Below are 26218 nucleotides of genomic sequence, written 5' to 3'. Positions count from 1 at the left end.
CTACATATCAAACAATATGAAAATTCCTGTATCCTTGATAGGATAACGCCCACTCTTGGAATCTGCCCCCAAGGAAATAAGACTATATACACAACCATAAATCCAGCAAAAGAGGACAGGTTAGATAAGTAATGCTGAATCTATTCAAAGGCCTATTATGTAGCCATGGTTAGGAAAACTATTACCAACAGTGAAATATTTATCATTTGTTAAGCAAAAGAAGAAAAAGACGCTATATCATGACTACAAGTATGGGAAACACACATAAGAGAAAGACTGGAGTGATAGGCATACGATGGTTGCCTGAGCCATGGCAGAGAGGCAGGACTGGGTACCAAGCCACATAGAGGCTCCGGAGTCAGAATGCTTAGGTCTGAAGCTGGCTTCCACCCCTGGAAGCTGTATAACCAAAAGCAAGTTATTTAGGGCCTCATTTACTCAGAGTGGTGTCAATCTCAGAGGGCTATTGTACAGATAAATGAAATGATGTATGTCAAGCACCTCAAACAGTAGCTGGCACACAAAGTCATATTCAAATGTTGGTTATTATTATAAGAGATGGAATAACTAGAGGTTTCTTATACGTACAGATAAACATACACGTGAAGGTTCAAATCCCAGCTTCATCAATGTACTGTGTATGTAACCTAGGTAAGTTATTTAACCTCAGTATGCCTGTTTGCTCATTTGTAAAATGGAAATAATAATGGTACTGTTCTGAGCTATGGTCCCCTCCTGCCAGTGACTACCCCAGCCAGAGCTGTCCACAGCATGACACATAACATTGTAAACTCTCAACCAATGTTACACTCTGAGAAGGAGACTCATCTAACGTTCTATTTTCATAGAATTTAGGATGCCTTATGAACTATTCTATCTAAAGCTCTGGAAATGATCAGTATAAAAGTAGTTTATCATTATGTAGTCAGCTGTCATATCTGAATTTAAGGGATCTTTTAGAAACAGCTTTTCAAAAAGTTTATGTAAATTACATGTTATCTCTTTTCTACATGTATCCTAAACTAGACTAGAATCAACTTGTGGGCAACAACAGTACTTTATATTTCTTTTGACTCTCACTAAACGTAGCACAATTCCAAGAACATTTTAAGGTTTAATTAGTACATGCTGATTAATATCTGCCTTACCCAGAAACAACTTCTTAAACCACTTCAAATGCTTTCAGTGAAATCAGAGATCATGAACACCAAGGTATTTGACTCTATTTTCCCATTGGTTGCTACTTGAAAGGGCACACTTATTGATCCTAATTATTCTTCCCATAAAAGAACACTTTCTTGCTTACTGACTCTGGGAGAGAAATGGCAAATGAACAGAAAACCAACTTTCTTAGACATATACAAGAAATCAAGAGTTTTCTAAAACTATAATCTGAAAGTCCTATTTCTGCCTCTATAAAGTAAGCATACTGTCATTCTACTCACTATTCCACCAGAATACATCTTCACATGTCAAACTGGATTACTCCCTTAAGTACTGGGTAATGTTCAAGTAGTAAAAACAAGAATTTTTACTGAATGTTATGGAATATTTTTGCATTTGCTTATTACAATACTAGTTAGAAACACCAGTTTATAATTTTTTTACACATTCAATAGTTCAACAAACACATGATTCTTTCAATCTGACTGAAGTTGTAAGTCAGCGCTTCACTGGAGAAAATGTATGAAATTGCAGCATTAATTTCTGAAATGAAGGATTGAAATTCTTCTTTCCAACTCTCCTTTGAGTCTATCACTACTCCGCATGTTCCTGCTCTTGTCCTGGAATTAGCCATCGAATACTCTCAGTTCGAACGGTAGCATACATAATAAAACTAATTAAAAAGAATAAGGAAAATACAAGCAACCAGTCTACATTTTTTATCAAAGTGCTGGGAAGAGGACCTATTTGGTCAGCTTGAGTTACCACCACATTTTTCTTGGCTTCTATACCTGAAAGAGAAATCAGTTGTTTCAAATGAGATAGAAAACATACCCGCTACAGAATTTTCTTAAGTATTCTGCATGGTATGCAAAATGATATGCAGTCTTAAAATAAACACCACAGCTAGTATATCTGGGGTGGGTTTCACTTGCCTGTCAGTGTAATCTGTAACTTGCCCTTCTCCCCACCACATCAAAGGAGCAGGAATCCATTCAGCTGTTCAAAGCTAAAACACTAGAATTTCCGTGAACTCACCAGAAAGGTCTTAGTCAGTGCACTCTATGAGTTGTCTTTTGTTCTCTTTCAAGACCAATGTTCAACAACTAGTAAAGCTATTCTCAGGAGTCTACAGAATGTTTTCACAGGGTAAGTAATGCTAAATTCAAAATGCTTTTAAATAATTTACTGAAAGAATTGTTAGGGGACTTCCCTGGCAGTCCAGTGGTTAAGACTCCACACTTCCACTGCAGGGTGCGGGTTCATTCTCTGGTCAGGGAACTAAGATCCCGCATGCCATGTGGCACGGCCAAAAAAAAAAAAAAAAGAGGGGGGGCTTCCCTGGTGGTGCAGTGGTTGAGAGTCCACCTGCCGATGCAGGGGACACGGGTTCGTGCCCCGGTCCGGGAGGATCCCACATGCCGCGGAGCAGCTAGGCCTGTGAGCCATGGCCGCTGAGCCTGCGCATCCAGAGCCTGTGCTCCGCAAAGGGAGAGGCCACAACAGTGAGAGGCCCGCGTACCGGGGGAAAAAAAAAAAAAAAAAGAGTTAAGCTGAGCTCATTTAAAAAAAAAAAAAGGAATTGTTAGAACAACTAACCACCACTGGGATCAGTGATTACCAAAGATGCTGTGACTCATAGATTTCATTTGGTTCTAAGTTTTCTGAGAGCACTGAGCAAAATGGCTCCCCCTGTCCATATCAATCTAAACGACAACCAGGGGTCCAGGACGAGACTTGGAATAACTAACTACCTGGTAAGAAGCCTTTTACTCCTATGAGGTAACTCAGTTCTTTGTTCTTCTGTGTTAGATATAAGTCATTACATGCAGCTAAGAATATATGGAAGGTATGTATAATTTTTATTTACTTCCAGTGAGTATACTTCAGGAAGAAGAGGGGTGCTCATAACTGAGGCATTAAAGCTTTTGAGGAATGAATTTTCCATCAAAGGAAATTTCATCAATGTACAGTGCTCAAATTTTTACAGGATAAAAATAAGGCCCTACGTTTTGGCAAATATTAAGGAATTAAAATAGCATCTACAAATGAATTAATAAATAGAACTCTATACAGCAACAAACATGAATAAAACACAACCATACACAACAATGCACATGAATCCCATAAACATAATGGTCAGTGAAATCAGCCAGACATGGAAGGATCCATACTGTACGTCTCCATTAATATAAAAGTCAAAAACAAGGAACGCTACACTGTGGTGTTAGGAGTGAAGATGGTGGTTATCCTTGGGGAGGACAGGAGTGATAGTGCTGAAAGGGGACTGGTGATGTTCTCTTTCTGAGTACTGGTTACTCAGGGTGTTCACTCTGTGAAAATTCAATGCCACGTACACTAGTGGTTGATGCATATTTTTGTGTAAATACTATACTTAAATGAATAATGTATGTAAAACAGTATCTAGAGGTATATAGTATGTGAATTTTATCTCAATAAAGCTGTTATATTTTTCTAAAGGCATCTATAATTATATTAGTATTACCTCTTCATGTTAAGCTTGCCACTAACTGGGAGACATTTAACAGGATCTTAACATTTCATTAGAAAAGAAGTTTTATATCCTAAAGCCAATCTTGAATCCTTCACTTAAGGATAATACTGTAGCAGATCTGACCCACAGAAGGCACATTCCTCCAGCAATAAAATGTCTTCTTCTACAGTGTTCTACATACCTGTCTGGTTAAAAATGAAGATCTTCAGCGTTTCCAATGTTCGGTCTGTATGATTAAATCTAGCCATTGGTTTAGCCCCTTGAAATAACAAGATGTTAGGAACAGCTACAGTGCCAAACCTCGTAGAAAGGCTACAAGAGAGAGAAGTCAGTCAGAAAATCTGAATTAACAGTGGGCTTCCTCACACAATTACCATATCAGAATGAATGGAAATAAATGAGGAAGGCTCAGTTTCCTGTGACCTATGGAGGCTCCTGATACTGAAACAACAGGCTTGTAGTTGCTCCTGTCAGCCTTCCTCGTGGGTCATGGTTGGGGGCATTCGTGTTCTGTTCTCTGAGTTGCTTTCTGTTACAGCATGGAGCTGCCCATGACACAATTATTCCACTAGTTCTGTTTTTAACAGCCAAAACAGATCAGACCAGAAAATTCTAATTTATGAACAAAGCACACTATGTCAACTTACCTAACAGAAGAAATTTCAGACTCTGAAGAATGCCCATCTCCAACCCTCATAAAAGATTCAACTTAACCATTTAGGTTAGTGAGTCGATACAAAGGAATCTACAACCTAACAAACACACCAGGAAGTTCACAATTAAGGCAGGACAATTCAGAAGTAATAGGACCTGAGCAGTACTGTTTCACTTTTACAGAATACAGAGTAGTGGTATAAGCTCCAGAGTCAAAACGCTCAGGGTTCAAGCCTCAGTTCTGCCACTGAACCAGCTGTGTGACCTTTGGGCAGATTATTTAACCTTTTTAAGCCTCAGTTACCCCCAGAAGTAAAATGGTAATATTGTATGATCAGGATTTTTTCTTCTGTAAACATGCTGTAACATAAATATTAACATATGAGGCAAACACATGTCCCACGCCATACAGTAAGAGCAAGTATCCTCTAGTCTCCATAATTGAGGCACCATACCAGGCACTGAGAAGGATGCATGGAGATGAAGAAGGAACAGAGGAGATGATAAAAGCCTGCAGGGACTGGGGGCCAGCATGGGGGTTGGTATCAGACCCATAACCAAACAGCACTAAGCAGGTGCTTGGAGCCAGCCAGCCCTGCTGGCTTGGGGGCAGTGGAGAGCCCAGTCAAAGCTGGACAATGACCTTGAATGTCCTTCCAATCAGTCTGTAACCTTGAGCCTGGCCACTGAGATCTTTCCCTGAAGGCTTTGTGGGAATTACTAATTTGTTGGGCAATTTCTTTATTCATAAACAATTTCAGGTAAACACTGGCAGTTCCATTAGCCACCCTGAAAATCAGTGCCTCATTTTCACCACCAACTTGACTATCTTCCAGACTTTCCAAATTTATTCACACACAACCTCCTTGTGACCTGCTAATAAGCAGCATCTGACTTAGAGGAGGAGGGGACTACACAGTTTATAACCCCAGGCACAGTCACAGGGGAAATATACAACATCTGCACAAAGTTCTTTGTAACTTACCTTACTGAACATTCAGAAAAGACAAAACCCCACTGAACAATATGAAAGAATATGAAGCAAGGGTAGATGTAGTTCAAAGGCCTAAAATAATTCGTCAAATTTATTGAATGTCTACTAAGAACACGCATGCAAGAATAAATGTAAGCATGAAGAAAGAAAAGGAAGGAGGGAAAGAATGAAAGAAAAAAACAAAAAGGGAAGAAAGAAATCCTTAGTAGACATAAAACGGGTGCCGAGAGTTAGGCTGCCAGGGTGGGAACCTAAGCTACAGATGAAAGTCACAAAGGAAGACCCTACTTAGGATGCTAATTTTGCTAATTCAGTCTGGCCCGGACCCTAAAACGTCCTCTGCCCCCACCCCTGCCATCAGGCAGAGCCATCACTGAATTCCACCACGCAGAGAACAGTCTTACTTCTCAAGGGCCCTCCAGAAAGTCTCCCCCGGGAATGTGACAGTCCTCACTAGTCACACTGAGGGAGTCACACTCCCTCAGTTCCATTTCAAAGCTCAAGTCATACCTACCTCCTCTGCTCCTAACTTAACTGATTACGACCTCCAAGTAACTGCAACCAGCATCCAACAGGATGAGGCAGAAACCCCACTAAGGGAAGATACTAAGGGAAGATACCTGCTGTGCTGAGATGCATCCAGTGCCAAAAAGTGAAGAGCTGGAAACGCCCGGGGCAGAGAGTTAAAATGAGGGGCCAAACTGGCAGAAAATCGGCACCAAGGGGTGTAAAACAGGACTAGAGTGCAGTCACTACCGTTTGGGTTGAGAAAATCCATAAGGTCCTGTGGCAAAAGAAACAAAGTGTTAAAGTCAGCGGTACAGGATGTGCACTTTTTCTGGAAGGATACACAAGACACAGGAACCACTGCTGCCATCAAGGGAGAGGAGGTAGGGGCAGGGACGGGAGGGAGACAGTAGGGCAGCTCCCAAAGAGCCTTCTGGATTGGAACCACAGGGATCCATGGGTCAGCAGAAAACTACTATCAAATGACATGTTATAAACCTTCCTCCAAGGTTTCTTTTTTTTTTAACTGAAGTATATAGTTGACTGACAATGTTGTGTTCATTTCTTTTCCATTATGGTTTATCAGAGGACATTAAATACAGTTTCCTGTGCTACACAGCAGGACGTTGTTGTTTATCCACTCTCTATGTGATAGCTTGCGTCTACTAATCACAAACTCCCAGTCTATCCCTTCCCCACCCCCTTCCTCCTTGGCAACCACAAGTCTGTCCTCTATGTCTGTGAGTCTGTTTCTGTTTCCTGGATAGGTTCATTTGTGTCGTATTTCAGACTCAACACATAAGTGATATCATATGCTATTTGTCTTTCTCTTTCTGACTTACTTCACTTAGTATAATAATCTCTAGGTCCATCTATATTGCTGCAAATGGCATTATTTCATTCTTTTTATGGCTGAGTAATATTCCATTGTAGATATGTACCACATCTTCTTTATCCATTCCTCTGTCAGTGGACATTTAGGCTGTTTCCATGTCTTGGCTATTGTAAATAATGCTGCTATGAACATAGGGGTGCATGTATGTTCTTTTTTTTTTTTTTTTGGCTGCACTGTGCGGCATGCAGGATCTTAGTTCCCCGACCATGAATTGAACCTGCGCCCCCTGCAATGGAAGTGTGGAGTCTTAACCACTGGACTGCCAGGGAAGTCCCAGCATGTATTTTTTTGAATTATAGTTTTCTCTGGGTATATGCCCAGTAGTGGGATTGCTGGGTTATATGGTAGTTCTATTTGTAGTTTTTTGAGGAACCTCCATACTGTTCTCCATAGTGGCTGCACCAATTTACATTTCCACCAAGAGTGTAGGAGGGGTCCTCCTCTAAGATTTCTTACTATTACTATAGAGCAATTTTAATATTTTTCATAATTCATCGATTCATATACTAAGTACTCACAGGGTACAGGCCACGGTCCCAACTTTGGAATTCTGCATCTCATACAATCTAACAACATTATTAAAGCACTGTGGTCTCAGGCCCAAACTATCATCTCAGCAGCTCCAAGTCTGTACTAAGCAGTCAGATCCATGTATTTGACCAAAGGTGAGTTCAGTTTGAGGGTGCACCATCCCTGCCACCACCAAAACTCAGACTGCTCAAACTGCTTTCTCCTGGTCTTGTGTGTGACACCCATTAAAAGGCCACAGAGCTGAGGCACAGCATTCACCAGGCACTGAGGGGAGGGTGCAAGGCCAGTGCTGACACCTGCCTCGGAGGGGCGCTCAACATACCATATGTACCCTCACTTAAAATAAGCAATCACACCTCTCAGAGCTAGGATTATTCTCTTGCATAAGCAGCCTGAATTCATTCTGCTCTCTGGCTTTAACAATCTTACAGAAAATGTCAGTCACTATCCCAGTATTCTCTTTAGAATCACCATTTAGCCAACTAGCTGGAAAAGCATGGCTGGGCTGGACAAATTGATCAGCTCTCAGTCCAGAGTAAGTACTAGATTCACACTCTTTGGAGGAAAAAAAACTTTTCATCAATATAACATACTTCACGGAGCTATAGAACCAAGATGGTGGAGTACAAGGATGTGATCTCACTCCCTCTTGTGAGGACACCAGAATCACAACTAACTGCTGAACAATCATCAACAGGAAGACACTGGAACTCACCAAAAAAGATACCCCACATCCAAAGACAAAGGAGAAGCCACAATGAGATGGTAGGAGGGGCGCAATCACAATAAAATCAAATCCCATAACTGCTGGGTGGGTGACTCACAGACTGGAGAACACTTGTACCACAGAAGTCCACCCACTGGAGTGAAGGTTCTGAGCCCCACATCAGGCTTCCCAACCTGGGGGTCCGGCAATGGGAGGAGGAATTCCTAGAGAATCAGGCTTCGAAGGCTGGAGGGATTTGACTGCAGGACTCTGACAGGACTGGGGGAAACAGAGACTCCACTCTTGGAGGGCACACACAAAGTAGTGTGCACATTGGGCCCCAGGGGAAGGAGCAGTGACCCCAGGGGAGACTGAACCAGACCTACCTGCTAGTGTTGGAGGGTCTCGGGCAGAGGCGGGGGGGGGGGGGGCGGTGTGTGGCTGTGGCTCACCATGGGGACAAGGACACTGGCAGCAGAAGTTCTGGGAAGTACTCCTTGGCGTGAGCCTTCCCAGAATCTGCCATTAGCCCCACCAAAGAGCAGGGTAGGCTCCAGTGTTGGGTCGCCTCAGGCCAAACAAGCAACAGGGAGGGAACCAAGCCCCACGCATAAGCAGACAAGCAGATTAAAGTTTTACTGAGCTCCGCCCACCAGAGCAACACCCAGCTCTACCTACCACCAGTCCCTCCCATCAGGAAATTTGCTCAAGCCTCTTAGATAGCCTCATCCACCAGAGGGCAGACAGCAGAAGCAAGAAGAACTACAATCCCGCAGCCTGTGGAACAAAAACCACATTCACAGAAAGACAGACAAGATGAAAAGGCAGAGGGCTATGTACCAGATGAAGGAACAAGATAAAACCCCAGAAAAACAACTAAGTGAAGTGGAGATAGGCAACCTTCCAGAAAAAGAATTCAGAATAATGATAGTGAAGATGATCCAGGACTTCAGAAAAAGAATGGAGGCAAAGATCGAGAAGATGCAAGAAATGTTTAGCAAAGACCTAGAAGAATTAAAGAACAAACGAACAGATAAACAATACAATAACTGAAATGAAAACTACACTAGAAGGAATCAATAGCAGAATAACTGAGACAGAAGAACGGATAAGTGACCTGGAAGACAGAATGGTGGAATTCACTGCTGTGGAAGAGAATAAAGAAAAAAGAATGAAAAGAAATGAAGACAGCCTAAGAGACCTCTGGGACAACATTAAATGCAACAACATTCGCATTATACGGGTCCTAGAAGGAGAAGGGAGAGAGAAAGGACCGAGAATATATTTTAAGAGATTATAGTCGAAAACTTCCCTAACATGGGAAAGGAAATAGCCACCCAAGTCCAGGAAGCACAGAGACTCCCAAACAGGATAAACCCAAGGAGAAACATGCTGAGACACATAGTAATCAAATTGACAAAAATTAAAGACAAAGAAAAATTATTGAAAGCAGCAAGGGAAAAATGACAAATAACATACAAGGGAACTCTTATAAGGTTAACAACTGATTTCTCAGCAGAAACTCTACAAGCCAGAAGGGAGTGGCATGATATACTTAAAGTGATGAAAGGGAAGAACCTACAGTCAAGATTACTCTACCCAGCAAGGATCTCATTCAGACTCCATGGAGAAATCAAAAGCTTTACAGACAAGCAAAAGCTAAGAGAATTCAGCACTACCAAACCAGCTCTACAGCAAATGCTAAAGGAACTTCTCTAAGTGGGAAACACAAGAGAAGAAAAGGACCTACAAAAACAAACCCAAGGGCTTCCCTGGTGGCACAGTGGTTGAGAGTCCGCCTGCCGATGCAGGGGACACAGGTTCATACACCGGTCCGGGAAGATCCCACATGCCATGGAGCAGCTGGGCCCGTGAGCCATGGCCACTGAGCCTGTGCGTCCGGAGCCTGTGCTCCGCAATGGGAGAGGCCACAGCAGTGAGAGGCCCGCGTACCGCAAAAAAAAAAAAAACCTAAACAATTAAGAAAATGGTAATAGGAACATACATATCGATAATTACCTTAAACGTGAATGGATTAAACGCTCCAACCAAAAGACAAAGGCTTGCTGAATGGATACAAAAACAAGACCCATATATATGCTGTCTACAAGAGACCCACTTCAGACCTAGGGACACATACAGACCAAAAGTGAGGGGATGGAAAAAGATATTCCATGCAAATGGAAATCAAAAGAAAGCTGGAGTAGCAATACTCATATCAGATAAAATAGACTTTAAAATAAAGAATGCTACAAGAGACAAGGAGGGACACTACATAATGGTCAAGGGATCAATCCAAGAAGAAGATATAACAATTATAAATATATATGCACCCAACATAGCAGCACCTCAATACACAAGGCAACTGCTAACAGCTATAAAAGAGAAAATCGACAGTAACACAATAATAGTGGGAGACTTTAACACCTCACTTACACCAATGGACAGATCATACAAAATGAAAATAAATAAGGAAACAGAAGCTTTAAATGACACAATAGACCAGATGGATTTAATTGATATTTATAGGACATTCCATCCAAAAACAGCAGATTACACTTTCTTCTCAAGTGCGCATGGAACATTCTCCAGGATAGATCACATCTTGCGTCACAAATCAAGCCTCAGTAATTTAAGAAAATTGAAATCATATCAAGCATCTTTTCTGACCACAACGCTACGAGATTAGAAATGAATTACAGGGGAAAAAACGTAAAAAACACAAACACATGGAGGCTAAACAATACATTACTAAATAACCAAGAGATCACTGAAGAAATCAAAGAGGAAATCAAAAAATACCTAGAGACAAATGACAATGAAGACATGATGATCCAAAACCTATGGGATGCAGCAAAAGCAGTTCTAAGAGGGAAGTTTATAGCTATACAAGCCTACCTTAAGAAACAAGAAAAATCTCACATAAGCAATCTAACCTTACACCTAAAGGAACTAGAGAAAGAAGAACAGACAAAACCCAAAGTTAGCAAAAGGAAAGAAATCATAAAGATCAGAGCAAAAATAAATGAAATAGAAACAAAGAAAACAATAGCAAAGATCAATAAAACTAAAAGCTGTTTCTTTGAGAACAGAAAAAAAATTGATAAACCATTAGCCAGACTCATCAAGAAAAACAGGGAGAGGACTCAAATCAATAAAATTAGAAATGAAAACGGAGAAGTTACAACAGACACCGCAGAAATACAAAGCATCCTAAGAGACTACTACAAGCAACTCTATGCCAATAAAATGGACAACCTGGAAGAAATGGACAAATTCTTAGACAGGTATAGCCCTCCAAGACTGAACCAGGAAGAAACAGAAAATATGAACAGACCAATCACAAGTAATGAAATTGAAACTGATTAAAAATCTTCCAACAAACAAAAGTCCAGGACTTCACAGGTGAATTTTATCAAACATTTAGAGAAGAACTAACACCCATCCTTCTCAAACTCTTCCAAACAATTGCAGAGGAAGGAACACTCCCAAACTCATTCTATGAGGCCACCATCACCCTGATACCAAAACCAAAGACACTACAAAAAAATAAAACTACAGGCTAATATCACTGATGAATATACATGCAAAAATCCACAACAAAATACTAGCAAACAGAATCCAACCACACATTAAAAGGATCATACACCATGATCAAGTGGGATTTATCCCAGGGATGCAGGATTCTTCAATATACACAAATCAATCAATGTGATACACCATTTTAACAAACTGAAGGAGAAAAACCATAGGATCATCTCAATAGATGCAGAAGAAGCTTTCAACAAAATTCAACACCCATGTATGATAAAAACTCTCCAGAAGATGGGCATAGAGGGAACCTACCTCAACATAATAAAGGCCACATATGACAAACCCACAGCAAACATCATTCTCAGTGGTGAAAAACTGAAAGCATTTCCTCTAAGATCAGGAAAACAGAAGGATGTCCACTCTTACCACTATTATTCAACGTAGTTTTGGAAGTCCTAGCCACCGCAATCAGAGAAGAAAAAGAAGTAAAAGGAATACAAATTGGAAAAGAAGAAGTAAAACTGTCACTGTTTGCAGATGACATGATACTATACACAGAGAATCCTAAAGATGCCACCAGAAAACTACTAGGGCTAATCAGTGAATTTGGTAAAGTTGCAGGATACAAAATTAATGCACAGAAATCTCTTGCATTCCTATACACTAATGATGAAAAATCTGAAAGAGAAATTAAGGAAACACTCTCATTTACCACTGCAACAAAAAGAATAAAATACCTAGGAATAAACCTACCTAGGGAGACAAAAGACCTGTATGCAGAAAACTGTAAGACACTGATGAAAGAAATTAATGATACCAACAGATGGAGAGATACACCATGTTCTTGGATTGGAAGAATCAATATTGTGAAAATGACTATACTACCCAAAGCAATCTACAGATTCAATGCAATCCTTATCAAATTACCAACGGCATTTTTTACAGAACTAGAACAAAAAATCTTAAAATTTGTATGGAGACACAAAAGACCCCGAATAGCCAAAGCAGCCTTGAGGGAAAAAAACCGAGCTGGAGGAATCAGACTCCCTGACTTCAGACTATACTACAAAGCTACAGTAATCACGACAATATGGTACTGGCACAAAAACAGAAACAAAGATCAATGGAACAAGACAGAAAGCACAGAGATAAACCCATACACCTATGGTCAACTAATCTATGACAAAGGAGGCAAGGATATACAATGGAGAAAAGACGGTCTCTTCAATAAGTGGTGCTGGGAAAACTGGACAGCTACATGTAAAAGAATGAAATTAGAACACTCCCTAACACCATACACAAAAATAAACTCAAAATGGATTAGAGACCTAAATGTAAGACCAGACACTATAAAACTCTTAGAGGAAAACATAGGAAGAACACTCTTTGACATAAATCACAGCAAGATCTTTTTTGATCCACCTCCTAGAGTAATGGAAATAAAAACAAAAATAAACAAATGGGACCTAATGAAACTTAAAAGCTTTTGCACAGCAAAGGAAACCATAAACAAGATGAAAAGACAACCTACAGAATGGGAGAAAATATTTGCAAACTAATCAACAGACAAAGGATTAATCTCCAAAATATATAAACAGGTCAGGCAGCTCAATATTAAAAAAACAAACAACCGAATCCAAAAATGGGCAGCAGACCTAAATAGACATTTCCCCAAAGAAGACATACAGATGGCCAAGAAGCACATGAAAAGCTGCTCAACATCACTAATTATTAGAGAAATGTAAATCAAAACTACAGTGAGGTATCACTTCACACCAGTTAGAATGGGCATCATCAGAAAATCTAGAAACAATAAATGCTGGAGAGGGTGTGGAGAAAAGGGAACACTCTTGCACTGTTGGTGGGAATGTAAATTGATACAGCCACTATGGAGAACAGTATGGAGGTTCCTTAAAAAACTAAAAATAGAATTACCATATGATCCAGCAATCCCACTACTGGGCATATACCAGAGAAAACTATAATTCAAAAAGACACATGTAGGTAGAACACTCTATGACATAAATCACAGCAAGATCCTTTTGGACCCACCTCCTAGAGAAATGGAAATAAAAACAAAGATAAACAAATAGGACCTAATGAAACTGAAAAGCTTTTGCACAGCAAAGGAAACCATAAACAAGACCAAAAGACAACCCGCAGAATGGGAGAAAATATTTGCAAATGAAGCAACTGACAAAGGATTAATCTCCAAAATTTATAAACAGCTCATGCAGCTCAATAGCAAAAAAACAAACAACCCAATCCAAAAATGGGCAGAAGACTTAAATAGGCATTTCTCCAAAGAAGATATACAGACTGCCAACAAACACATGAAAGAATGCTCAACATCATTAATCATTAGAGAAATGCAAATCAAAACTACAATGAGATATCATCTCACACCAGTCAGAATGGCCATCATCAAGAAATCTAGAAACAATAAATGCTGGAGAGGGTGTGGAGAAAAGGGAACACTCTTGCACTGCTGGTGGGAATGTGAATTGGTACAGCCACTATGGAGAACGGTATGGAGGTTCCTTAAAAAACTAAAAATAGAACTACCATATGACCCAGCAATCCCACTACTAGGCATATACCCTGAGAAAACCATAATTCAAAAAGAGACATGTACCAAAATGTTCATTGCAGCTCTATTCACAATAGCCCGGAGCTGGAAACAACCTAAGTGTCCATCATCGGATGAATGGATAAAGAAGATGTGGCACATATATACAATGGAATATTACTCAGCCATAAAAAGAAACGAAACTGAGCTATTTGTAATGAGGTGGATAGACCTAGAGTCTGTCATACAGAGTGAAGTAAGTCAGAAAGAGAAAGACAAATACCGTATGCTAACACATATATACGGAATTTAAAAAAAAAAAGTCATGAAGAACCTAGGGGTAAAACGGGAATAAAGACACAGACCTACTTGAGAATGGACTTGAGGATATGGGGAGGGGGAAGGGTAAGCTGTGACAAAGCGAAAGAGAGGCATGGACATATATACACTGCCAAACGTAAGGTAGATAGATAGTGGGAAGCAGCCGCAGAGCACAGGGAGATCAGCTCGGTGCTTTGTGACCGCCTGGAGGGGTGGGATGGGGAGGGTGGGAGGGAGATGCATGAGGGAAGGGATGTGGGAACAGATGTATATGTATGACTGATTCACTTTGTTATAATGCAGAAACTAATTAAAAAAAAAAAAAAAGACACATGCACCCTAATGTTCATTGTAGCACTATTCACAACAGCCAGGTCATGGAAGCAACCTAAATGCCCATCGACAGACGAATGGATAAAGAAGATGTGGTACATATATACAATGGACTATTACTCAGCCATAAAAAGGAATGAAATTGGGTCATTTGTTGAGATGTGAACGGATCTAGAGACTGTCATACAGAGTGAAGTGAGTCACAAAGAGAAAAACAAATATCGTATATTAACGCATATATGTGGAACCTAGAAAAATGATACAGATGAACTGGTTTGCAGGGCAGAAATTGAGACACAGATGTAGAGAACAAACGCATGGACAACAAGGGGGCAAAGCGGCGGCGGGGGTGGTGGTGGTGGTGTGATGAATTGGGCGATTGGGATTGACATGTATACACTGATGTGTATAAAACTGATGACTAATAAGAACCTGCTGTATAAAAAAAATTTAAAAAAATAAAACATACTTCGCAACGTAAGTGTCCATTGACAGATGAATGGATAAATAAGATGTGGCACATATATACAATGCAATATTACTCAGCCATAAAAAGAAACGAAATTGAGTTATTTGTAGTGAGGTGGATGGACCTAGAGTCTGTCATACAGAGTGAAGTAAGTCAGAAAGAGAAAAACAAATACCATATGCTAACTCATATATATGGAATCTAAAAAAAAAAAAAAAAAAAGGTTCTGAAGAACCTAGGGGCAGGACAGGAATAAAGACACAGACATAGAGAATGGACTTGAGGACACGGGAGGGGGAAGGGTAAGCTGGGACAAAGTAAGAACAGCACTGACATATATACACTACCAAATGTATAATAGATAGCTAGTGGGAAGCAGCCGCATAGCACAGGGAGATCAGCTCGGTGCTTTGTGACCACCTAGAGGGGTGGGATAGGGAGTGTGGGAGGGATACGCAAGAGGGAGGGGATATGGGGATATATATATATATATGTATAGCTGATTCACTTTGTTATACAGCAGAAACTAACACAACATTGTAAAGCAATTATACTCCAGTAAAGATGTTAAAATATATATATATATGTATATATATATATATATATATATATATATGTATAAAACATACTTCTCAGGGACATGACTAGTCTAAACAATGCTAAATTACACGTTTAGTAATTCAGATATTTTATTTTTATGCCTCCATAACAAACACCTCATTTAGAAGAAGAATGCTATCATTCTGATACCAAGCACCTATCTGTCCACTGGGATTTTTATCATGAGACTTGGTGGTGAGATTAACCCAAGGCTGACTAGGTTTAGGCCTCCTAAAAAGCATATTTGACACTAGTTATATCTCCTCCTTTTCCTACAAACATCACAGAAAGCCAGGTGAATTTTCACTGATGCAGCCATTAAATGCTATTCCACTTACAATATGATAAAGATTATGGCTCCTCATTTGAAAGTTGATAGAGTATTAAATCGTAAAATCAATGTGCGGAAAAGGAGAAAAGCACTAAATACTTTTGTCTTACCTGTGACATATTTAAAATTTTCAGAGTGAAATTTTCTAATCCTGTCACATTTCTCTCCTCGCAGTTCACCTTCGGGGATTTCAGACTTTCGGTGGTGTTGGCGTCCTCTGTCGGTGGGGGGTCAGATTCCACCACTTCGGGCTCTGCGTAGTACTCCTCTTCTCTCTCCGGGAAGCTGGCTCCAGCGCTGTCCAGAGAGAAGAGGCTCTCCCGGGGGTTGCACCTCGAGTCCTCCTCCCCTCCAGCCCTGCAGGTGCCGCCGCTGGGCTCTGGGCTCAGTTTGTCCTCGGCTTCCCCAGGAATCACAGATAACATTACCATGTGTTCACCATCAGCGTCCAGCCCCAGCACTGCCTCAGCCTCTTCTGCAGACAGGTCCTGGCCCACTGGGTCACGGGAAGGCACCTCCTCATTCATGTACCCAGCCTCCACCTGGAATGGGTAAGCAGGCTGCTCCTCTGACCATAAGTGACCTCTTTTCTCTGCAACTAAAACATGCCATTATGTTCACAGTCACATCTAACTTCAAAATAAATGAATCCCAAAGAATTACAGTTCTCAAATATGAAATTCTCCCCTCCAGAGTAAAAAGTTACCTTCCCATTAAACTATCACAGAGCCACCCATCATTCTCTAGGTCATGAAGAAGATCACAAGGAGATACTAGATTAATGAATGTCAGGAAGCGGAAAAACACATAGCTTCATGCAAAACCTGCTGCTTGCCATGCGGATTACAAGCAAAAACATTCCACTGCAGACACCCAATTAGGAAAATATAATACAAACACTAACAATTTAGTTTCTTTGATGAGACTATCCAAGAAAATAATGATGGCTTTATGGAAGATTCTACCATGGCAAAGCATCTTTGCACCCATTATAACAGCTCTGTGAGATGGGCAGCACAAGGGTTATCATCCCGACTTAATAGATGAGGTACAGAGAGGTTCAGTGTAATGCCCAATGGCAAACAGCCAGTAAGCAGCAGAGCCAGGTCTAAGAGCGAAGTCTTCTGACTGCTACTCCAGAGCGGGCCTTACCCTCCCCACATGATACCTCGGAGGGCTGCTGGGCAACACTGCCCGAAGAATGCTACTAGAGCCAGCTCCTTCCCAGGGTGGCCTCTACAGCTGGCCTCTGCTCTCCTGCCTGCTGCCCTTGGGCTACTGCCCTCAGGAGTGCTAAAGGTGCACCAAGCAGAGCAGGGGCAGCAGCAGGGAGAAGAGGAGGAGGATTTTCCTCTCACTTTGGAGCCACTAGATGTGGCTTGGACCAAAGGTTCAGGTAAGGGGAGAGTCCTGGGCAGTCTCATCCATCCATCCAGAGAGGTCCACTCACCTCTGTACAATGACTCCTGCCCTCCACCTCTCATGACCTCAACGACAGCCGCCAGACTCCGGGCCAGGCACTGACCAGGGGAAACAAATGAGCCCAGCTGCACTCAGACAAACCCACCATACGGCTGGGGTGCCACCAGCTGTATAATGAGCTCTGCAGGCAAACAGCGTGTCTAGCAGAGTGTGAATGACCAACTGGCTTCAAAGCCGGGGAGGGATCTGGGAACTTCCTAAGGTATGCACATTTGTATAACGTCTCAAAGAATATCTCCACAGATGATTGTACATTCATTCAGCAATTCAAAAACACTCTCTGGGAATTTGCTTCAGGCTAAGTGGAATAACAGGAACCAGATTTACTCTCCCTCCTGAAACAACCCAAAAAACAGCCAAATATGTGAAACAACAGTTTCAGGAGACTAGCAATGAGACAACGAAGGACAGTGAACAGGCAGCAAATGAGAAGAGCCCTACAAATGCTCTAGCTCCTCCCCTGTCTCAGGGAGGGCCCAGCTGACTTCTCCAGTTGAGATGGAACTGAAGGTTCAGAAAGACCAAGAAGCTAGAGTTTGCAGGACAGAATACTGGAGATGGGAGAGCTGCAGAAAGAGGACTCTGGAGATCTGTGGAGGGGGCCCCGCCTTGAGTATACTGCTCAGCATATGCCTGTAAGTGAACTACCCCAAGCCAGGGAAAGAACCACTCAAAGGGATTAGAGGTAACAGTACCCAGCAGCCACAGAAAGCTGGGAATAGTACCTGTCCCCACCCAGTAGCCTGGGAAACCTCCTAAGTCACAGGGCACTGGGGAGAGTATGCGAAAAGGACTTGCCTCAGCAGTGGGGCCCAATTAACCCTAAAGTAAATACAGCTCTGCTTCCATCTAGCAAACCTTAAAAGTGAGAATCAAACTGTGTTCAAGTAACTTAACTGTATCCCAGAACAAACCTCAAGAATATTTATAGGAATACTAAAATATCTAGCACTCAACCAGGTAAAATTTACTTCTGGCATCCAATCAAAGATTACCAGGCATGCAAAGAAGCAGGGAAATTCTCCTCATTTTCCATAATGAGAATAATCAACCAAACCTGACCCAGAACTTGCCCAGATGTCAGAATTATTAGATGAGGCTATCAAAACAGCAATAACGGGCTTCCCTGGTGGCGCAGTGGTTGAGAGTCCGCCTGCCGATGCAGGGGACACGGGTTCGTGCCCCGGTCTGGGAAGATCCCACATACCGCGGAGCGGCTGGGCCCGTGAGCCATGGCCGCTGAGCCTGCGCGTCCGGAGCCTGTGCTCCGCAACAGGAGAGGCCACAACAGTGAGAGGCCCGCGTACCGCCAAAAAAAAAAACAGCAATAACTGAAGTACATATGTTTAAAAAGTTAAGTAGATATAGAGAACATAAGATATAAAAAAAGACCCAAATCAAAATGCAAATCAAAACCACAATGAGGGGCTTCCCTGATGGCGCAGTGGTTGAGAGTCTGCCTGCCGATGCAGGAGACACGGGTTTGTGCCCCGGTCCGGGAAGATCCCACATGCCGCAGCTGGGCCTGTAAGCCATGGCCACTGAGCCTGCACGTCCGGAGCCTGTGCTCTGCAACGGGAGAGCCCACAACAGTGAGAGGCCCGCGTACCGCAAAAAAAAAAAACACAAACCACAATGAGATATCACTTCACACGTTAGAATGGCTATTGTCAAAAAGACAAGAAATGACAAATGTTGGTATGCATGCAGACAAAGGGGAACCCTTGTGCACTATCAGTGAAAATGTAAATTGGTGCAGCCACTAAGGAAAACAGTATGGAAGTTCCTCAAAAAATAAAAATTAGAACTACCATATGGTCCAACAATTCCACTTCTGGGCATTTATCCAAAGAAAATTAAAACACTCACTTGAAAAGGTACATGCACCCCCATGTTCACTGCAGCATTATTTACAAAAGCCAAGACATGGAAGCAATTGATGGATGCATAAAGAAAATGTGAGATATATATACACATATTTGTATATGTGTGTGTATATATATATGTATATGTATATATATGTATATGTGTGTATATATGTATATATATATATATATATAAAGTATTATTTAGCCATTTAAAAACAGGAAATCTTGCCATTTACAACAACATGGACAGACCTTGAGGGCATTATGCTAAGTGAAATAAATCAGAGAAAGACAAATACTGTATTATCTCACTTAAATGTGGAATCTAAAAACAAACAAACAGGGCTTCCCTGGTGGCACAGTGGTTGAGAGTCCGCCTGCCGATGCAGGGGACACGGGTTCGTGCCCCGGTCCGGGAAGATCCCATATGCCACAGAGCGGCTAGGCCCATGAGCCATGGCCACTGAGCCTGTGCATCCAGAGCCTGTGCTCCGCAACGGGAGAGGCCATGACAGTGAGAGGCCCACGTACCGCAAAAAACAAAAACAAAAACAAAAACCACAAGCTCATACAGAAAACAGTTTGGTGGTTGACAGAGGTGGTGGGTAGAGGGTGGGCAAAATGGGCGAAGATGGTCAAAAAGTACAAACTTCCAGTTATAAAATAAGTAAGTCATGGGGATATAATGCACAGCATGGTAACTATAGTTAATTATACTATATTGTATATTTGAAAGCTGCTAAGAGAGTAGTAAACCTTAAAAGGTCTCATCCAAAGAAAAAAATTTTATAACTGTGTGATGGTGGATTTTAACCAGACTTATTGTGGTGATCATTTTACAATATATATATATCAGATGATTATGTTGTACAACTGAAACTATTATAATGTTATATATCAATTATATCTCAATAATAGTTTTTTAAAAGACCCAAATTATACTTCTAGTAATGAAAATTACAAGGTCTGAGATGAAAACTGCACTGGATGGGATTCATAGCAGATTAGACATTACAGAAGAAAAGAGTAGTTAACTTAAGGCATAGCAATAGAACCCATACAAAAGGAAAAACACAATGAAAAAATGAATCCCCCCCCAAATTAAGAGTGACAGTGAGCTGTGGGACAATTTCAAGTGGTCTCATGTACAGATAATTGGAGTACCCAAAAGAGAGAAGTAAATGGGGGAAAACAGAAAAAGTAATTGAAGAAACAATAACCGAAAACTTTACAAACCTGATGAAAACTATAAATCCATAGATCCAAGAAGCTCAACAAACTACACCAAGATACATCATAATCAAACTGATCAAAACCAGTGACAAAGAAAAACTCTTAAAAGCAGACAGAGAAAAAAGACACGCTATGTATAGAGGAACAAAGATAAGGATGACAGCAGATTTCTCATTGGAAACAATGCAAGCAAGCAGAGCAGCATCTTTAAGGGACTGAAAGGAAGAAAACTATAAACCTAGAATTCTATACCCAGCAAAAGTATCTTTCAAAAACAAAGGCAAAATAAATACGTTTTCAGACATACAAAAGCTGAAACAATTCATAACCAGCAGACCTACATGACAAGAATCTGAAATGAACTTCTTCAGGCAACAGAAAAATGATACCAGATGGAAATGTGGATCCACACAAAAGAATGAACAGCACCAGAAATGGTAACTACATAAATAAATATATACAATTCTTTCTGAAAGTCTAGCTCTGAAGGGGAAAAGAAAGACCTAGTAGTTGTTATGGGCAGGCAGGGGGCTAAGGGAAATTTTCGTTTTGGTTTTTAGGACACAGGAGAAATTTAAGGATATATACAGCTCATGGGAAAGTGAGTAAGCAGGGAGAGGTGACAATACAGGTTAGAGAGGGCAGAGTACAGGGCTTGAGAAGCAAGATAGGTCCTTGACAGAATAGGACCTATGACCTAGAGAAGGGGCTGGGTGCCTGGGCAAAGAGCTCTGTCAATGGGGTGCGGATGGCAGTCTTTCTGTAGCCTTTGGTTGATAAACATGTACTGCTTGTATAATCATAAGTAAAAACAAACAAACATGTTTACTAGATTGTCCTTAAGACAGAGCAGAAAATGAAGCCAGAGAGGCTAAAAGTCTGGAGAAGAACAAAGGGTGTCAGATTTCGGAACCAACTCTACTCCCAAATGCACCAGCCCTGCAGAGATCTTCTCTCTCTGAACCTAATCAACATTCTAGGTCCTCTAAAGTAAATGGAGAATGCCAATATCCTAAAAGAATCTCAAGAGAAAAAAATCAGGGCACAAAATAGAATCTGGTTCTTCTGATCACCTTCATGTAAAACTGGATAGATGTCCCTTATAGAAAATCAAAAGGAAGTCTGAGTGATGCAGAGAGCTAGAATTTTGAGTCAGGAGTGTTGTTTTTCCCTCCTGTGAAGATATTTAAGTAGAGAGGACAAATTAGGAACAAAACAAAAATTCTCACACCCTCAGGTACCATTTTTTTTCATTTAAGCATTGGCAAGAAAGGAAACATTGAATTATTCCACTCTAAGAAATGACCTACCATGTGAGAGCCACTGAACCCTCCCATGGTAATGCGCCTTTTAAAAAAGATTGCTGGGCTTCCCTGGTGGCGCAGTGGTTGAGAGTCCGCCTGCCGATGCAGGGGACATGGGTTCGTGCCCCGGTCCGGGAAGATCCCACATGCTGCGGAGCGGTTGGGTCTGTGAGCCATGGCCACTGAGCCTGCGCGTCCGGAGCCTGTGCTCCGCAATGGGAGAGGCCACAACAGTGAGAGGCCCGCGTACCGCAAAAAAAATAAAAAATAAAAATAAATAAAAAAGATTGCTTCTCAATGTCAATAATCTGATTATAGTTTGAGCCATGCATAAAGTGGAAATTACTGCACTGTTGGTAGCAAGGAATATGTTTGGAGAACAGGGGCGAGGGCACCACTCCAACTCTGCCAAGGAGCCCTAGCCTGGGTCAGCTCCTTCATACCCTTCCAGTTGTTCTCAAAAGACTCTCTACCAGCCACAGGTTTTTTTTCATAATGGCTTCTGTGTCAGGGGAGCCAACTGGGGAGGACCAAAAACAGCTGGGGGTTAGAGGGGCAGCAACCCGTACTTTCCATAGGAAATTTTCAGTGTGTGCATCTAACAAATGGAGAAAATACCACTGAAATGCAGACATTCATAAGGCTACTATGCAGATTAAATGAGAAAAGACGTATATGGTCCCTGGCACATGGTAAGCACTCCGTAAATGGCTACAGTGATGGTGATGATGATGATGATGATAATGGTTATGACTGATGTTTACAAGTCAAAGAGATGGATGGGAACCACAACTAGGTCCTATTAATTCCTCTGCTAAATACACTCTGGATCCATTCACTTCTCCCAACCCACTCACACCCCTCAGCCCAGGCCACAGTCATCTCTCACTTGGACAACTGCTGCAATCACCAAAATGGTCTTCCTGGTTGGCCCCCTACCCCCTCTCCAAATCCTTCTCCTCACAGCATCCAAGTGAAACTGAAAGTCAAAGGCAGATGTGATCATGTCACTCCCCTGCTAAAACCCTTTCAATGGCTTCCCCCTACCCTGTGAATGAATCCATGCTCTGTAGCATGACTACCAGGCCCCAGATGATAAGACCTCTGTCCATACTCCCAACAGGTGCCACTAGACATTTCTGGTCCCTGATCACTCACACCCTCCTCCCCCTACCTCAGAACTGTCCTGAGGGCTGTTTCTCTGCCAGGAGCCCTCCCTCCACTCCCTCTCTTCTTCTGGCTAATCTGACATATCCTTCAGATCTCACCCTAAACTTCACCTCTGTAAGGTGAACTTCACCCTCCTAGACCCTCATACCAGAAGGGTCTCCCATTACAGCATTCCATAATGCCTTGGGGCTCTCCTTGAAGCATTTTCCACTCTTGTGGAAAATTTACTTAATTATTTGTGGTCATTTAATGCCTGCCTTCCCCATCAGACAGGAGGGTGGGCGTATTTCTCTACTTGCTCTCCACTGCACCCAGAGTGCCTAACAGAGCATATGGCATATGACAGGTGCTCAGTCAGAATCTGCTAGTTGACTGTCTAGTGAAGACAGGTGTGGGGTGTTGAAGTCCGGGGTTGGCACCCGTTCCTTGACACCTGGACAGTACTGCCATCTCCAGTTGCTAATTTGCCAGTGGTATCTTCTGCAGAAAAAAAGCCTTGGATTTTCAGCCACCCCCAAAAGGAACCAGCTGGTGAAGCTTCCTCAGTCCTCACCCCATTCATGGCCTGGCCATGATGACCAGTGACCCACCCCATGGCTGGTGTTATCCTCAGGTCTGTATGAAGTGACCCTCCCTGCCAGGTAGGCTCACAGTGACTGCCGAATCAGCCAGGGTTCTGCCAGGAAACAGCACATGCAACTTGGACAATTGGAGGAGAACTTAATAAAGGTACCTCCAACATGTGAGCTGGGTGTAGAGAAACCAAAAGCAATGGTAAGGAATCCCAGGGTCAATAACAGCAGAGGGGGAGCCAGTTACCACTCATAGACCTTAAGAGTCCAGAGGCAAAAAAAAAAAAAAAAAAAAAGAGTCCAGAGGCAGAAGCCTTGAAACAGAGAGGACAGCCTTCTAGAAGCCCTAACTTTCAGTGGAGGGACACAGCCAACCTGCGATATCCCCAAGGGAGGGAGCTGAGAGAATCAATACCCTGACCTCACTCTCCCTTCATGTCAACACAACAGAAGCCAGAAGACAGAAGAGCCAGCTGTTTATTCCATACAGGACAGCTACTCAGGGCACAGAGCAGGGTGGAGAAGGCTGGAGAATGATCTGAGAGACAAACAGAAGATACCCAGCACATGCTGTCCCCTCTCTGAGGCTGGTGGTTAAGTGCAGCGACAGAGAAGTGTAGTACAGAGCTTTGACTGTAAGGTCAGGCAGACAGAGTTTTGAATTGTAGCTTCTCAACTTCTGCTGTTGGACCTTGGTAAAAGACTTAGGGGATGCTGAGTCTCAGTTTACTCATCTATCAAATGGGGACAATATCAACATACATTTCATAAGCATTTAAAGACTTAATAAGATGATGCTCAAAAAGCACTAAGCACACTGCCTAGCAGATAATGAGTGTTTTCATTACTCAGCAGAGCCGGCTGCCCTGCCTCTTTCCAGGACACGGCAGGGAAAGGAAAGACCTGTGTATTCCTGTTAAGTTTTGAATGACAAGAAAGGCCAAAGGGTCTGGACTTTAATAGGGCTCTGCGGAGTGGGGCGAAGAAGCAATGGGAATAAGGCCTCCACTCCTGGGCCCAGCCATGCCTCCAGGTGGCTGCCTGCCCCACGGAGGGACCCTGAGAGCATACTCTGGCAAGCAGCAAGTTACCCTGGGAGTCTGCTGTGTTCTTCTCATCTGTCCTTCACAGGCACCTGAGCAAGAGTGACGTCCTTACGAAAGTGGTCCAGCAGGGTGCAAAGTAAAGCGTGGGCTTTGCAGTCAGAGATACAGGCTCTGCCAATTACCAGAATCGCAAACGTAGGCAGATTACTTAGCCTCTCTGAGCTCAGCATCTTCATCTGTAAAACACGGCTACTCACGGAATCTATCTCATAGGATCGGTGGGAGGGCTAAATAAGATAATGATAGCACTATGGCTCCTAATAAGAGCACCATAGAGGTCGGCTATTCGTTATGATGATTATCATTAATAATAAAGTGCTCAGCACATGGGGGTACGCCTCAGTAAGCGCTAATACACGGTTCCTCCCGACTGAGTCACCTGCTCAGGGGCCTGAACATGGCCCGGGCATCCCGCCCCGCCGCCCCCTACCCCGGACCGCGAGCGGGGACCACCGGGGGAAGGAGGTCGGGATAACCCGGGGAGAGGCGCTCTAGGGGGCGCCAGGAAGAGGCGAGGCGCGCAGCGCGGGCCTTCGCGCACGTAAAAGAGCGTCGCCCGGGTAGACAGCCACCTCACCGGTAAGTTCATGCACAGCCGCCCGCGCCGCCGCCCACGGCCCCAGCCCGCACTCACCCTCCTGGCCGCGGGCGGGAGGCCCCAGCACCCACAGCAGTACCTGCCACCAGCCAAGGAGCCGCATGGTGCGCGGCGGGCAGCGGCCGCACCACCCAGGCCGAAAGACAACCGTCGCACAGCGACGCGAGTCGCGCTCCTTGCCGGAGGAAGGCTTGGGAAGGAGAGTTCGGGAGCGCGGGCGCGGCCCCGCGCCGCCATCTTGGCATCTGGCAGCTGCCGTGGGCGCCATCTTGGAGCCGGGCGGCCGCCTCTCGTCTCTGGCCTGTGCCGTGGGGCTCGGGGCTGTTTAGGAGCCAAGCGCCCGCAATCTCAGGTCTTTTCGAAGTTTCCTGACCCTCAGGTCCTGGGCGGGGTTCCGGCAGAAGCAATCGGGGCCGGGCGGCCGGCAGCACACCCTGCGCCCGCCCGGCGCTTCGTTCCCGGGCCAGAAAGGCCCGGAAGCGTCCTCCTGGAATGCCCCATCCAGGGTCAGATCCCTTTCCTCACCCATATTATCCTTCCCAGGTTGCCAGATAAAATACAGGATGCCCAGTTAAACTTGAATTTCACATAAACAACGAATAATTTTTACTATAAGAGACCGACCGAGGCTAGGCTGCGGTAGTTTTGCTATAGTAAATTTTCTAGTGGTTCCAGGAGGATCTGACACAGTGGACAACATGGGTGGAAGAGCCCACGTTCTTGATCAATACGTTCATCTTTTGGCCAACAACCTCCCTCTCC

General features: G+C 43.0%; 1 protein-coding gene across 3 annotated transcripts; it reads right to left on the bottom strand.

Annotated features, from left to right (window-relative positions):
• Window positions 1-526: 526 nt before the first annotated feature.
• Window positions 527-25957, bottom strand: TXNDC15 (thioredoxin domain containing 15). Of its 3 annotated transcripts, none has more exons than XM_081233964.1 (5): window positions 25536-25957; window positions 16234-16721; window positions 5948-6111; window positions 3861-3991; window positions 527-1955 (listed from the first exon to the last, which is right to left on the bottom strand). In XM_081233964.1, the coding sequence occupies exons 1-5, from the start codon at window positions 25699-25701 to the stop codon at window positions 1759-1761; spliced, it is 1146 nt and encodes a 381-aa protein (XP_081090090.1). In that variant the 5' UTR covers window positions 25702-25957; the 3' UTR covers window positions 527-1758. The 3 variants fall into 3 exon arrangements, with proteins under 3 accessions (XP_081090090.1, XP_081090089.1, XP_081090091.1); XM_081233963.1 differs by having other exon boundaries at window positions 25493-25955; XM_081233965.1 differs by lacking the exon at window positions 25536-25957 and adding an exon at window positions 17574-19199.
• Between the last annotated feature and the right edge of the window lie 261 nt (window positions 25958-26218).

This window comes from Mesoplodon bidens (assembly GCF_964165515.1).
Source record: "Mesoplodon bidens genome assembly, chromosome: 4".
Classification (NCBI taxonomy): Eukaryota; Metazoa; Chordata; class Mammalia; order Artiodactyla; family Ziphiidae; genus Mesoplodon; species Mesoplodon bidens.
Note: the sequence above shows the minus strand (reverse complement) of the source record. Positions and strands in the feature narration are given on the sequence as shown.